The 12,589-nt window shown below is 46.8% G+C and overlaps 1 protein-coding gene across 6 annotated transcripts in view; it reads right to left on the bottom strand.

The window, feature by feature from the left end:
* Positions 1-305: 305 nt before the first annotated feature.
* The window catches only part of LOC110533338 (cytoplasmic polyadenylation element-binding protein 4), a 40,849-nt gene continuing 28,565 nt past the window's right edge, over positions 306-12,589 (bottom strand). For 2 of the 6 annotated variants that reach the window (XM_036989697.1, XM_036989696.1), the window contains exons 5-11: positions 12,177-12,200; positions 10,800-10,970; positions 10,014-10,103; positions 9,641-9,759; positions 7,206-7,320; positions 6,667-6,848; positions 306-5,135 (exon numbers count right to left, since the gene is read on the bottom strand). In XM_036989697.1, coding sequence (XP_036845592.1) covers positions 4,908-5,135; positions 6,667-6,848; positions 7,206-7,320; positions 9,641-9,759; positions 10,014-10,103; positions 10,800-10,970; positions 12,177-12,200 — 929 coding nt within the window. In that variant the 3' untranslated portion in view covers positions 306-4,907. The remainder of the gene's footprint in view (positions 5,136-6,666; positions 6,849-7,205; positions 7,321-9,640; positions 9,760-10,013; positions 10,104-10,799; positions 10,971-12,176; positions 12,201-12,589) is intronic. The other 4 variants (XR_005053578.1, XR_005053577.1, XR_005053576.1 and 1 more) reach the window with 4 other exon arrangements.

Below are 12,589 nucleotides of genomic sequence, written 5' to 3'. Positions count from 1 at the left end.
TAATCAATGGCTGCAAAATAAATGCTCATAAAATAGAAATGGTTACTTTGATACCGACATTATCGAAAGCTGCTTGTGGTCAGCATTTCAACTCCCTGTCTCACGCTCTTTCACACACAGCCTAACGTACACAACTCATTGTGACCTTATTTGCTTGTATGTAGTAAAGATATCTGAAATAATTTGGAGGTTTTATGAGCCAGGGCCCAACAATGGCTGCTGCCTAGCTTTGTGAAAGCAGCAACCGATAGACCGCTACAGAAAACGGACTGTTACAATCCACACCAAAAAATAAACAGACAATGGGCCTTTTCACAGTTAAGTTTTATTCATTCAACATTTCACATTACAAATATTTAAAAATGATGCACTGTTATAAATAGTTGGCTGCAAACAATTAAATAACAGAGTTGTATTTTTCGTTTCACTAGCACTGCTACAGACCAACTCCTAGAAATATGGACATTTTGTATTACATAACTTAATTAGAAAGGAAAATACAAAAATAGGAACTTATAAAGTGAAATGACAATAGAAATTAAGGTGATAATCTTAAGTAAAAAATGCTATTAATAAATACAACAACCTTCCCATACAGTTAAAAACTATTGAAATTTTGCCATTAAGTAACATCATTAACAGACAAATATTTAAATATTTATTTTCCTTCAGAAAATGTTAATCATATATTGTGGAGCACAATATAGCAATTAGTAAAAACTAGACACTTTAAAAGCTTCACCTCAAAAATATAACAAAAATCTGATCAAAATTATAAAAATTATACATTCCAATTAAAAATATACCAATAAACAGCTAAATACATTATTGACCTAATAATTACAACCAATCACAGTAGCTTGAAATAAACAAATGAGCACAAAACCTTTAATGTTTTAAAAATAACTTCGATTATTTATATTAGTACAAATAGTTTGATTTCTTTTTCTTTTTTACAAACACCAGCATGAAAAGGATTACAATAACAGTAGAAAATGACTGAAAAACATATTAACGTCTTCTTTAAATGTCTGCAATTAAAAATGGCATTAAAGAATTACATTGCAAAGAGTCTTTATCTGGAAAAAAAATAAAATTAAATGTATTGCACATAACAACTCGAAGTTAACTTGCAACATTTACCACATTCAAGTCTTAAAGTTCCCCTTCTTCCAAAACGGTTGAATTACCTCAACAGACAGTGGAGATGAGTTAACAAGTCTTTTCAACAGTGTCCTCCTTCCTATAAGATGCTCAAGTCCTCCACTGCTAAAATAGATTTTAGAGTTTGTTTTTTTCTTATTTTCTCATCTTTTTTTCTTTGCATCCTGCAGAGGTCTGAGTATGGAGAAGGCAAAGATATCAACACATGGGAGAGAAGTGAGGTGTGGGGTGTGTCCTTAACAAATTAAAGTTGAGAAACATCTGGTGCACAACCACAACAATCAAATTCAATAGCTAATTCATGTACTTTTTTTCGTCATGCATGCTAAGGATTACAATAGGAGCTAGTTGGCAAGTTCAAGAATATATATTTTCAAATGTTAAAATATCTAAACACCAAACATCCATTCTTGTGATACGAGATTCAGCCGAAGCATGAACCATAATTTGCATTATCCTTATAATAGTTATAATCCAGCTATGGAGAGGAAACCAAAAAGAGAAGTTACCATTTTCCCCAACTAGGATAGCCATTTTTTTTTTAAACAATAACATTAAAATTTTAAATGACAACTTTGTCCTCGCCATGCTGTTAAGATCTGATTTTTGTGAAACATCTAGTGTATAAGATCTAAGACCTTTAAGCAGTACACTGATCGTTCCTCTGCCGTTTCGGAAGTCGCGTCAATGCACGTACGCTACTTGGTTGTGAAGATTCCTCAGCACTGAAATGTAGAAAAAAGCATAACTGAAAATAATATATATCGAAATCACTACATTTTTTTCGTTAAATGAAAAGTGTCCATATATGCAGATCTCTCAAGTAACAAAAGTACAAAAGCTACCTTTCACAATGTGAAAAATTGAGGTATTGCAAAAAGGAGTTTTCCCCATTTGTGAAAAATGTGCCTAAAATGACTGTTGGGAAGAAAAAAAACATATTTAGAAAAGTAGTGCATAAAATGTTTATATGTGCATGACAAAATAATTTAGCTAGAAAACACTGTACCAAAAATCAGCAGGCCATGTATAAAATAATCTGTTTTTCTCTCATTAACAGCAAATTCTTCAAAAAGTGTTTGACTCCTAAAATGTTTATCCACCACACCAGCAAGCTAAAGCCATGGTGCAGTAGAACACCAGCAAGCTAAAGTCATGGTGCAGTAGAACATCAGCAAGCTAAAGTCATGGTGCAGTAGAACACCAGCAAGCTAAAGTCCTGGTGCAGTAGAACACCAGCAAGCTAAAGTCATGGTGCAGAACTGGTGCAGTAGAACACCGGCAAGCTAAAGTCCTGGTGCAGTAGAACACCGGCAAGCTAAAGTCCTGGTGCAGTAGAACACCGGCAAGCTAAAGTCCTGGTGCAGAACTGGTGCAGTAGAACACCGGAAAGCTAAAGTCCTGGTGCAGAACTGGTGCAGTAGAACACCGGAAAGCTAAAGTCCTGGTGCAGTAGAACACCGGAAAGCTAAAGTCCTGGTGCAGAACTGGTACAGTAGAACACCAGCAAGCTAAAGTCCTGGTGCAGAACTGGTGCAGTAGAACACCAGCAAGCTAAAGTCATGGTGCAGAAGAACATCAGCAAGCTAAAGTCCTGGTGCAGACCTGGTGCAGTAGAACACCAGCAAGCTAAAGTCATGGTACAGTAGAACACCAGCAAGCTAAAGTCATGATGCAGAACTGGTACAGTAGAACACCAGCAAGCTAAAGTCCTGGTGCAGAACTGGTACAGTAGAACACCAGCAAGCTAAAGTCATGGTGCAGTAGAACACCAGCAAGCCAACACAAGGATACGGTTTTCACTAGTGTGTTAAATTCTATTTCAGCACTCTCTCCCTGACATATTAAAACGCTAGTAGATTCAGATACTGTATGACTATAATAACCAAACCAAATGTGAGCCTTTGTTTAGCTTGTTGTGTTAATATCCCCAAACCTGTTGCAGACCTATTCACGTTACACAACTGCCTAGCAACAAACGTCTCTATTTTGACCTTTGGAAATGAGAGGATTGACTGGTGAAAAAGCCTGGGTGTCTGTAAACTGAATAAGTCCAGTTGTTTTCACTAGTGTTTTCCTGGATTTTGACTGCACTGTTATCTATTCAAGGCCAATCTTTGGTTTGCTGTAGTCCATCTGGTCTTCGTAAGAAAAATAGGAAAAGAATAATGAACTCAAAAAAACTGAAATGAAATACTGTATTACTGCACTACTGCACAGGCGGCTTTGGTTCCCTAAAGCATCTAGGTATAACCTCTTCATTGCAGTCTTGTTTGAGTGAGTGAACTGCATTGTGGGACGTACGTAGTAGAGCACATCGCATGGACTATCTTCATTTATGCTTAGAACACTGGCTGAGTTAGCTGGGCTGGCACAGGAAGAGAGGTCTGCAGCTCTAATAACTGGATCCTCCTCTAGATGGAAATGTGTTGATGACAAGCCTGGCTTTAGTAATTCATTTCTCTTTTTGAGCGGGGTTAAAAACAGAATACGGTTGTGAAAAAAGGATTGGGAGATTTGCACCAACGCAATAATAATACACGAAAAACAGGGCTTTCTGCTCACGTGTAGCCCTGATGACAACTAGGCACTAGCCTCTCCTCTCCTAGCTAGCATGGCCTCAGACACAGAGGGGGGGGGGGGGGGGGGGTCACTTATCTCTATACGGGCCAGCGCTGAGGGTCTCAGGGACCTCCAACGCCATACATTCCCCAATAAAATGCTCTGTTCATTCTTAGTACAACCTTGGGTCAGATTACAAAAATAAAGAAGTGACAAAGCAGCGTCTATAAAAATGTGTCTTTTTGCTGACGTCGTTTCCCTTTGATTGTGGTCCTAAGGGAAGAGGGATACCAGCTTACTTTAACTTATTCGTCACATTAGCAGCTAAGCTTGAGGTATTAGTTTTTGCATGTCAAAATGGAGATCAAACCAGAACGCCTGTCGTGAAATGGATCTTGTCAAGTAACATCAAATATTAGCATGGTCTCTAAAAAAAAATATTCAAACATCTGATCTGGGAAATAATCCACGTTTCTGTACTTGTTTCTTTTTCAAACCAATTGAGATTAAGCTTTGGTTAACTACTGAGACTTTATATTCTGCACTCTAAAATAAAGAAATAAGTGCACTCTTCTTTAGCAACACCTTTGCTATTAACATCTGCTCTGTAGCCTATTGGATGAACATCTGCTCTGGAGCCTATTGGATGAACATCTGCTCTGGAGCCTATTGGATGAACATCTGCTCTGGAGCCTATTGGATGAACATCTGCTCTGGAGCCTATTGGATGAACATCTGCTCTGGAGCTTATTGGATGAACATCTGAACTGGAGCCTATTGGATGAACATCTGCTCTGGAGCCTATTGGATGAACATCTGAACTGGAGCCTATTGGATGAACATCTGAACTGAACATACTGCTTTGAGGTTGATGGTCAATGACACGTCAATTGGATAGTAAGGTGACAATCGAAAGCCTAATCTTTTCAAATTCTGCTCTAATAAAAGATAAAAGCAACTGGAGAAAGTCAAGAGAATGGGATTTCACATGGGATTTCACATGGGATACACATTTTCTTTTCCTGTCTTGACATATCTCCTCATCTTTAAAAAAAATATTAATTTAAAATTGAACTTTTTTTTTCTCCCAAATTAGAGTTAAAAAGGAACCAGCAACAGAAAAGTGCATTTATTTGTACAATGATTTTGCGACTCCTACTCCCCCCTCTCCCCTCTGCCTCTCAGTTCCAGCGGAAGGAGATGTGCCTAGGCCGGTCCCCTCCCTCCTTGACCAGTGGCTTGTGGAACTCCCGACCAGCGCGTGAGTGGATGGCCGCCCAGCAGTATTCACAGTAATACTGGAGACAGGTGACGTTGGCGCAGAAGAAAGGGGCAAACTTGCCCCCGCACCGAGTTCCCTGACACTCATCACACAACTGGTCGTCCAAGACGTATGGCTTCACTTCCACCTGGGGGGGGGGGGGGGGGGGGGGGCAGACAGAGAGAGAGAGACGGGGGGAGAGGACCCAGAGAGAGACGGGGGGAGAGGACCCAGAGAGAGACGGGGGGAGAGGACCCAGAGAGAGACGGGGGGAGAGGACCCAGAGAGAGACGGGGGGAGAGGACCCAGAGAGAGACGGGGGGAGAGGACCCAGAGAGAGACGGGGGGAGAGGACCCAGAGAGAGACGGGGGGAGAGGACCCAGAGAGAGACGGGGGGAGAGGACCCAGAGAGAGACGGGGGGAGAGGACCCAGAGAGAGACGGGGGGAGAGGACCCAGAGAGAGACGGGGGAGAGGACCCAGAGAGAGACGGGGGGAGAGGACCCAGAGAGAGACGGGGGGAAAGGACCCAGAGAGAGACGGGGGGAAAGGACCCAGAGAGAGACGGGGGGAAAGGACCCAGAGAGAGACGGGGGGAAAGGACCCAGAGAGAGACGGGGGGAAAGGACCCAGAAAGAGACGGGGGGAGAGGACCCAGAGAGAGACGGGGGGAAAGGACCCAGAAAGAGACGGGGGGAGAGGACCCAGAGAGAGACGGGGGGAGAGGACCCAGAGAGAGACGGGGGGAAAGGACCCAGAGAGAGACGGGGGGAGAGGACCAAGAGAGAGACGGGGGAGAGGACCCAGAGAGAGACGGGGGGAGAGGACCCAGAGAGAGACGGGGGGAAAGGACCCAGAGAGAGACGGGGGGAAAGGACCCAGAGAGAGACGGGGGGAAAGGACCCAGAGAGAGACGGGGGGAAAGGACCCAGAGAGAGACGGGGGGAAAGGACCCAGAAAGAGACGGGGGGAGAGGACCCAGAGAGAGACGGGGGGAAAGGACCCAGAAAGAGACGGGGGGAGAGGACCCAGAGAGAGACGGGGGGAGAGGACCCAGAGAGAGACGGGGGGAAAGGACCCAGAGAGAGACGGGGGGAGAGGACCAAGAGAGAGACGGGGGGAAAGGACCCAGAGAGAGACGGGGGGAGGACCCAGAGAGAGACGGGGGGAAAGGACCCAGAGAGAGACGGGGGGAGGACCCAGAGAGAGACAGGGAGAAAGAAAACCATCTGTCAGACATGCAGTAAAGAATAGAGCTAGGATGAATACATCTTACATTAATTAACGTACTGTATCTAAAGATTTAACACAACACATAATTGCATTGACAGTTACATTCCAATTAGGACAATGGTCACCAATAAACATTCTAAAGTCAGAATCAAAGTAGAGACGTGATTGGTTGGACTGATTTTGGCTGAGTGAATTAGCATAATTCTTCTGCAGGTGGCAGCTGGTTAAATGTCTGCTCGACAGTAATTTCTTATCTGTCCTCGTATGACCCAGTCAAAATACCCCAAAATGTTTTACCTTCATCTATAAAACCATTACAATAAATAACAAAGTCCTTTTAAAAATGTACAAGACAGGAGATAGGAGCCTTTTATGTGTTTGGTACAACATTTCTGCGTATTTGTGTAATGCTGTATTAGCCTGAGAAAGAGAGGGCCTTCACTAACCCGTTTATCGATTTCTCCATGCTGCAGCTGGACAAAACGAGCGCTGATAGCAGCGATGTAGCTCTGCTGATTGGAGAAGGCGACCCGCCCTGCTCCCTTGGGGTACTTGAGCTCCGGGTCTGTGTCGATGCCTGCATAGCACACGCCTCCATACAGCCTGTCCATGATCATAGCCAGCTCCACTGTGGACGGAGGGAAACAGGTTGCCGGTGGCACAATGCCAGGGTGCAGCCTCGTACACTTCATGTAACACTCCCAGCTTGGTCATCATGTTCCAAATAGCTTCCATTTTCATTATGAGTTGCTACCAATTCCCTTCTCCTCCATTACATACTGTGCATGCTGATGTGATGAAATGCAGCACTAATCTAACAGGTTTTAATACGCCGTCGAGGATACATGTCTGTGTCTCAAATGTCCTATGGGCCCTGGTCAAAAGTAGTGCCCAATATAGGGAATATAATTGCCATTTGGGATGCAGTCTAGGACTCAAGTGCCAATGGAAACGGTGCTTTAGCTGACTAGGGTCAAAAGGTTACCTGCACGGAGAGGGCGTGGCACCCCACCCACAAAGATGGTCTTCCTGGGGTCCAGAGGCTGGGAGCCGTCCATCACAAAGTCACTGTCGTTCAGGTTCCAGGGACGGATCTGGACCTGTCACACACAGAGAGACATGTTACACGCTACGTCTACAATGTCACGTCCCCGCGTCTCGACGTCTACAATGTCACGTCCCCGCGTCTCGACGTCTACAATGTCACGTCCCCGCGTCTCGACGTCTACAATGTCACGTCCCCGCGTCTCGACGTCTACAATGTCACGTCCCCGCGTCTCGACGTCTACAATGTCACGTCCCCGCGTCTCGACGTCTACAATGTCACGTCCCCGCAATGTCACGTCTCCGCGTCTCGACATCTACAATGTCACGTCCCCGCGTCTCGACGTCTACAATGTCACGTCCCCGCGTCTCGACGTCTACAATGTCACGTCCCCGCGTCTCGACGTCTGCAATGTCACGTCCCCGCGTCTCGACGTCTACAATGTCACGTCCCCGCGTCTCGACGTCCCCGCGTCTCGACGTCTACAATGTCACGTCCCCGCGTCTCGACGTCTGCAATGTCACGTCCCCCGCGTTTCGATGTCTACAATGTCACGTCCCCGCGTCTCGACATCTACAATGTCACGTCCCCGCGTCTCGACGTCTACGTCACGTCTCGACGTCTACGTCGTCACGTCTCGACGTCTGCAATGTCACGTCCCCGCGTCTTGACGTCTGCAATGTCACGTCCCCGCGTCTTGACGTCTACAATGTCACGTCCCCGCGTCTCGACGTCTGCAATGTCACGTCTCGACGTCTGCAATGTCACGTCCCCGCGTCTCGACGTCTGCAATGTCACGTCTCGACGTCTGCAATGTCACGTCTCGACGTCTGCAATGTCACGTCTCGACGTCTGCAATGTCACGTCTCGACGTCTGCAATGTCACGTCTCGACGTCTGCAATGTCACGTCTCGACGTCTGCAATGTCACGTCTCGACGTCTACGTCGTCACGTCTCGACGTCTGCAATGTCACGTCCCCGCGTCTTGACGTCTGCAATGTCACGTCCCCGCGTCTTGACGTCTACAATGTCACGTCCCCGCGTCTCGACGTCTGCAATGTCACGTCTCGACGTCTGCAATGTCACGTCCCCGCATCTCGACGTCTGCAATGTCACGTCTCGACGTCTACAATGTCACGTCTCGACGTCTGCAATGTCACGTCTCGACGTCTGCAATGTCACGTCTCGACGTCTGCAATGTCACGTCTCGACGTCTGCAATGTCACGTCTCGACGTCTGCAATGTCACGTCTCGACGTCTGCAATGTCACGTCTCGACGTCTGCAATGTCACGTCTCGACGTCTGCAATGTCACGTCTCGACGTCTGCAATGGCACGTCTCGACGTCTGCAATGGCACGTCCCCGCGTCTCGACGTCTACAATGTCACGTCTCGACGTCTGCAATGTCACGTCCCCACGTCTTGACGTCTGCAATGTCACGTCCACGCGTCTCGACGTCTGCAATGTCACGTCCACGCGTCTCGACGTCTGCAATGTCACGTCTCGACGTCTGCAATGTCACGTCTCGACGTCTGCAATGTCACGTCTCGACGTCTGCAATGTCACGTCTCAACGTCTGCAATGTCACGTCTCAACGTCTGCAATGTCACGTCTCAACGTCTGCAATGTCACGTCCCCACGTCTCGACGTCTGCAATGTCACGTCTCGACGTCTACAATGTCACGTCCCCGCGTCTCGACGTCTGCAATGTCACGTCCCCGCGTCTCGACGTCTACAATGTCACGTCCCCCGTCTCGACGTCTACAATGTCACGTCTCGACGTCTGCAATGTCACGTCTCGACGTCTGCAATGTCACGTCTCGACGTCTGCAATGTCACGTCTCGACGTCTGCAATGTCGTGTCCCGCGTCTCGACGTCTGCAATGTCACGTCTCGACGTCTGCAATGTCACATCTCGACGTCTGCAATGTCACGTCTCGACGTCTGCAATGTCACGTCCCCGCATCTCGACGTCGGCCATGTTATGCCTGTAACGATGCAAAGCCAATTCTATAGGGAGGGCAGCTGCTTGCTTATTTACTTGGTCTGCCACTAATTGAATGGACTCACAATCAAACATGAAGCAGTACAATTTTAGGGTGTATTAATTACAGAAACACCTTACCATTGAAGAACCAAACGGAATCAAATGTAACAAAACGGAGAGTGACCTACCCAAATTTGTCCAATAGAAACTCTTGTTTGCATTTCCCCTTTTGGAAGTAAACCGTTTGTTGCAAAACGTTTCGCAACAGACTAAATGTTTCGCAACATAATCGCCGTAATGAATACAACCCTGCTGCATCTTGAGCTCTTTCATAATAAGAGGTAAAGAAGGGAGCAGATGGATGATGGTGACGGCACAATCCACTCACCGGCTTGTCTTTGATGGTGGGGCTAGACACACACAGGTAGAGCTTGCCGTCCTCTTCAATACAGGCTTCAATCAGGGCCTGCACAGAGCTCTCATCCTGGAACAGCAGGAAGGCATAACCTACAGGACAAAACAGACACCACTTCAACCGCCTGCACAGAACCATGTCACAGAGACCACTACTTAACTCTGATCTCTACCGTTTCATTCGCTGTCTGTTGCTGGAAATGACTGCCAATGTTATGACCGCTCTGCTCACAACTTTGTTTTTAACCAATCAAACTATTAAGACTTCAATAATAAACTCAGATAAGCCATTTTGATGACAATGCTGCATGTGGCTGACAAAAGGGCAGACTGGTCACGTGACTCACCTTTCGGGGGGAAGTAAGATTTGCTCTCTGCCTTGTGAGGCCAGTCCACAAAGAGGTGTCCAAAGCGACGGAAACTTGCAGTTATTTCATCTAAAAGTGAAAACAAACATTCAACAATTGCCTCACAGCAGTTGTACTGTGATAAGGTGTGTGTCATCAGGTGACTGTTCTTAGTGGGCTCTACCAGAGGGAGTTCCTGGTACATTAGTGGGCTCTACCAGAGGGAGTCCCTGGTAACATTAGTGGGCTCTACCAGAGGGAGTCCCTGGTAACATTAGTGGGCTCTACCAGAGGGAGTCCCTGGTACCATTAGTGGGCTCTACCAGAGGGAGTCCCTGGTACCATTCGTGGGCTCTACCAGAGGGAGTCCTTGGTAACATTAAACAGGGAGATTAAAGCAGAGCAGATGGTAGCCTCAGCTGTTCTCTAGTCTTCTGCCAGCAACACTGATCACACCTGAGAGATGTCCTACACTACTTATAACAGAGAATGTACTAGAACTATGCCTATTCGCGAGCCAAAGCCCTCAGGAAGCGGAAACTAAATAACACAAGACTTGCTATGGTAGAGCAGTGCTGCTTGGTGAATGTCTACGGACGAAATTGGTCACAGAGGGACTGGTCTTCAACATCAGTTATGTAAACCTGTGACTACTGGCCATGAAGATATCCACATTGTAGACCTCCACCTGATCAACCAGGTGTTCAGCCCAGTCAAAGCATCACCATAGCGTGGTCACAGCACCTCCGCCTGTGTGAACGTGGTCTGCAGTGGTGTAAAGTTTACCTTCATCAATATCTGGCGGGAGGCCACCGACAAAGACCTTGCGGGAGTAACGCTCAACACGCTCCCCATTCTGGTGGGGGAAACAGTGGGGCGAGCCAAGGCCAGGCAGGCTCTGCTCACCACGCTCGTCGTCAGGGAAACCATCCTCCATGGGGAACAGGGAAGAGTGACCTGAGGAGAGGGAGTGAGAGAGGAGAAAGGAGGGAACAAGAAGAGAGAGAGAGGAGGGAAGAGGAAGAGGGGACCAGGAGAGAGAGGAGGAGAGAGAGAGAGGAGGGGACGAGGAGAGAGAGAGGAGGGGACGAGGAGAGAGAGAGGAGGGGACGAGGAGAGAGAGAGGAGGGGACGAGGAGAGAGAGGAGGGGACGAGAAGAGAGAGGAGGGGACGAGGGGAGAGAGGAGGGGACGAGGGGAGAGAGGAGGGAAGAGGAAGAGGCGACAATAAGAGAGAGAGAGGGAAGAAGGGACGAGGAGAGAGAGAGAGAGGGAAGAAGGGACGAGGAGAGAGAGAGAGGAGGGAAGAAGGGACGAGGAGAGAGAGAGGATGAAGAGGGGACAAGAAGAGAGAGGGGACAAGGAGAGAGAGGAGGGAAGAGGAAGAGGGGACAAGGAGAGAGAGGTGGGAAGAAGGGACGAGGAGAGAGAGAGAGGAGGGAAGAGGGGACGAGGAGAGAGAGAGGAGACAAGTCAGTCAATGACAGATTGCATAAAGATGTAACACAATAGATACTTTTTAATTTATTACTTAGGTTTATCAACATGAATGTTATTACATGGTTAAGTATTGTATTGTCAAGCAATACTAGCTATAACAATGTGTCTATTTTACAGTAATTCACCTGACTCATTGACTGCCAGAGACAGTGCTACATTAAGGCCTTCTACAAGCAGCCCTGCTGTGCTGTTTGAGAGGGACTGAGCCAGGGATACCACACACACACACAGCTAAGCCTATGGCAGCAGCAGAGGCTAAATATTGTTCCCGCCCTATGTCCTGGAGGTTAAGCCACCCCAGCCATATTCCTGACCAAGTGACAGAAAACAGAGAGGAGCAGCTTTATGACCAATTATGTAAGAGAGTTAGCCCTGAGTCTGTACACTGTGTGTGTGTGTGTGTGTGTGTGTGTGTGTGTGTGTGTGTGTGTGTGTGTGTGTGTGTGTGTGTGCATGCGTGACCACAACACCACAAACAAAAGCTCTTAGAGCTGAAAACCCCCCAAACAACATGCCAGATCAAACAAATACACCAACAACAAACCACAACATCTACATGCAAACACATACTGTCCCCCTTCAGAAATACTGGACATGGACGCAAAAGACCGGGTCTTTCTATGCCAGTTTGAGGCAAAAAATAAAAATAAAATTCAGGTTTACCTCGTCTCCTCCCATAATTCCTTGCTGCATGTAAAATACCAAAATAACACCAACAGTGACCAGGAATGACAGATATTATCCATTCTTTCATTCACAACATATGCCCTCTCCTTCTCAGTCACATCCTCCATGTGATTGGGTCATTGTTGCCTCCTCAGTGCTCCAGGTTACGTGGCAGACAGATGAGCTTGTATTGAATATTCACCCATGATTTCACAGTTTATTATTGTGGGTTTTTCTTATACCTTGTTGTCGTGATTGTTATTGATTAGTCCATTGGTGAGCTGTCAAGAAAGGCATTTCACTGTACTTGTGCATGTGACATTAAAACTTGGTTTCCTGTGCAGTCACATCTATACACGTCTGCGGGCATACTCATGAGGATCTCAGACACACTCTCCCTTCCTAGGCCA

This window comes from Oncorhynchus mykiss, chromosome 10 (assembly GCF_013265735.2).
Source record: "Oncorhynchus mykiss isolate Arlee chromosome 10, USDA_OmykA_1.1, whole genome shotgun sequence".
Classification (NCBI taxonomy): Eukaryota; Metazoa; Chordata; class Actinopteri; order Salmoniformes; family Salmonidae; genus Oncorhynchus; species Oncorhynchus mykiss.
The sequence above is the reverse complement of the archived record's forward strand: the minus strand, read 5'-3'. Positions and strand labels throughout refer to the sequence as shown.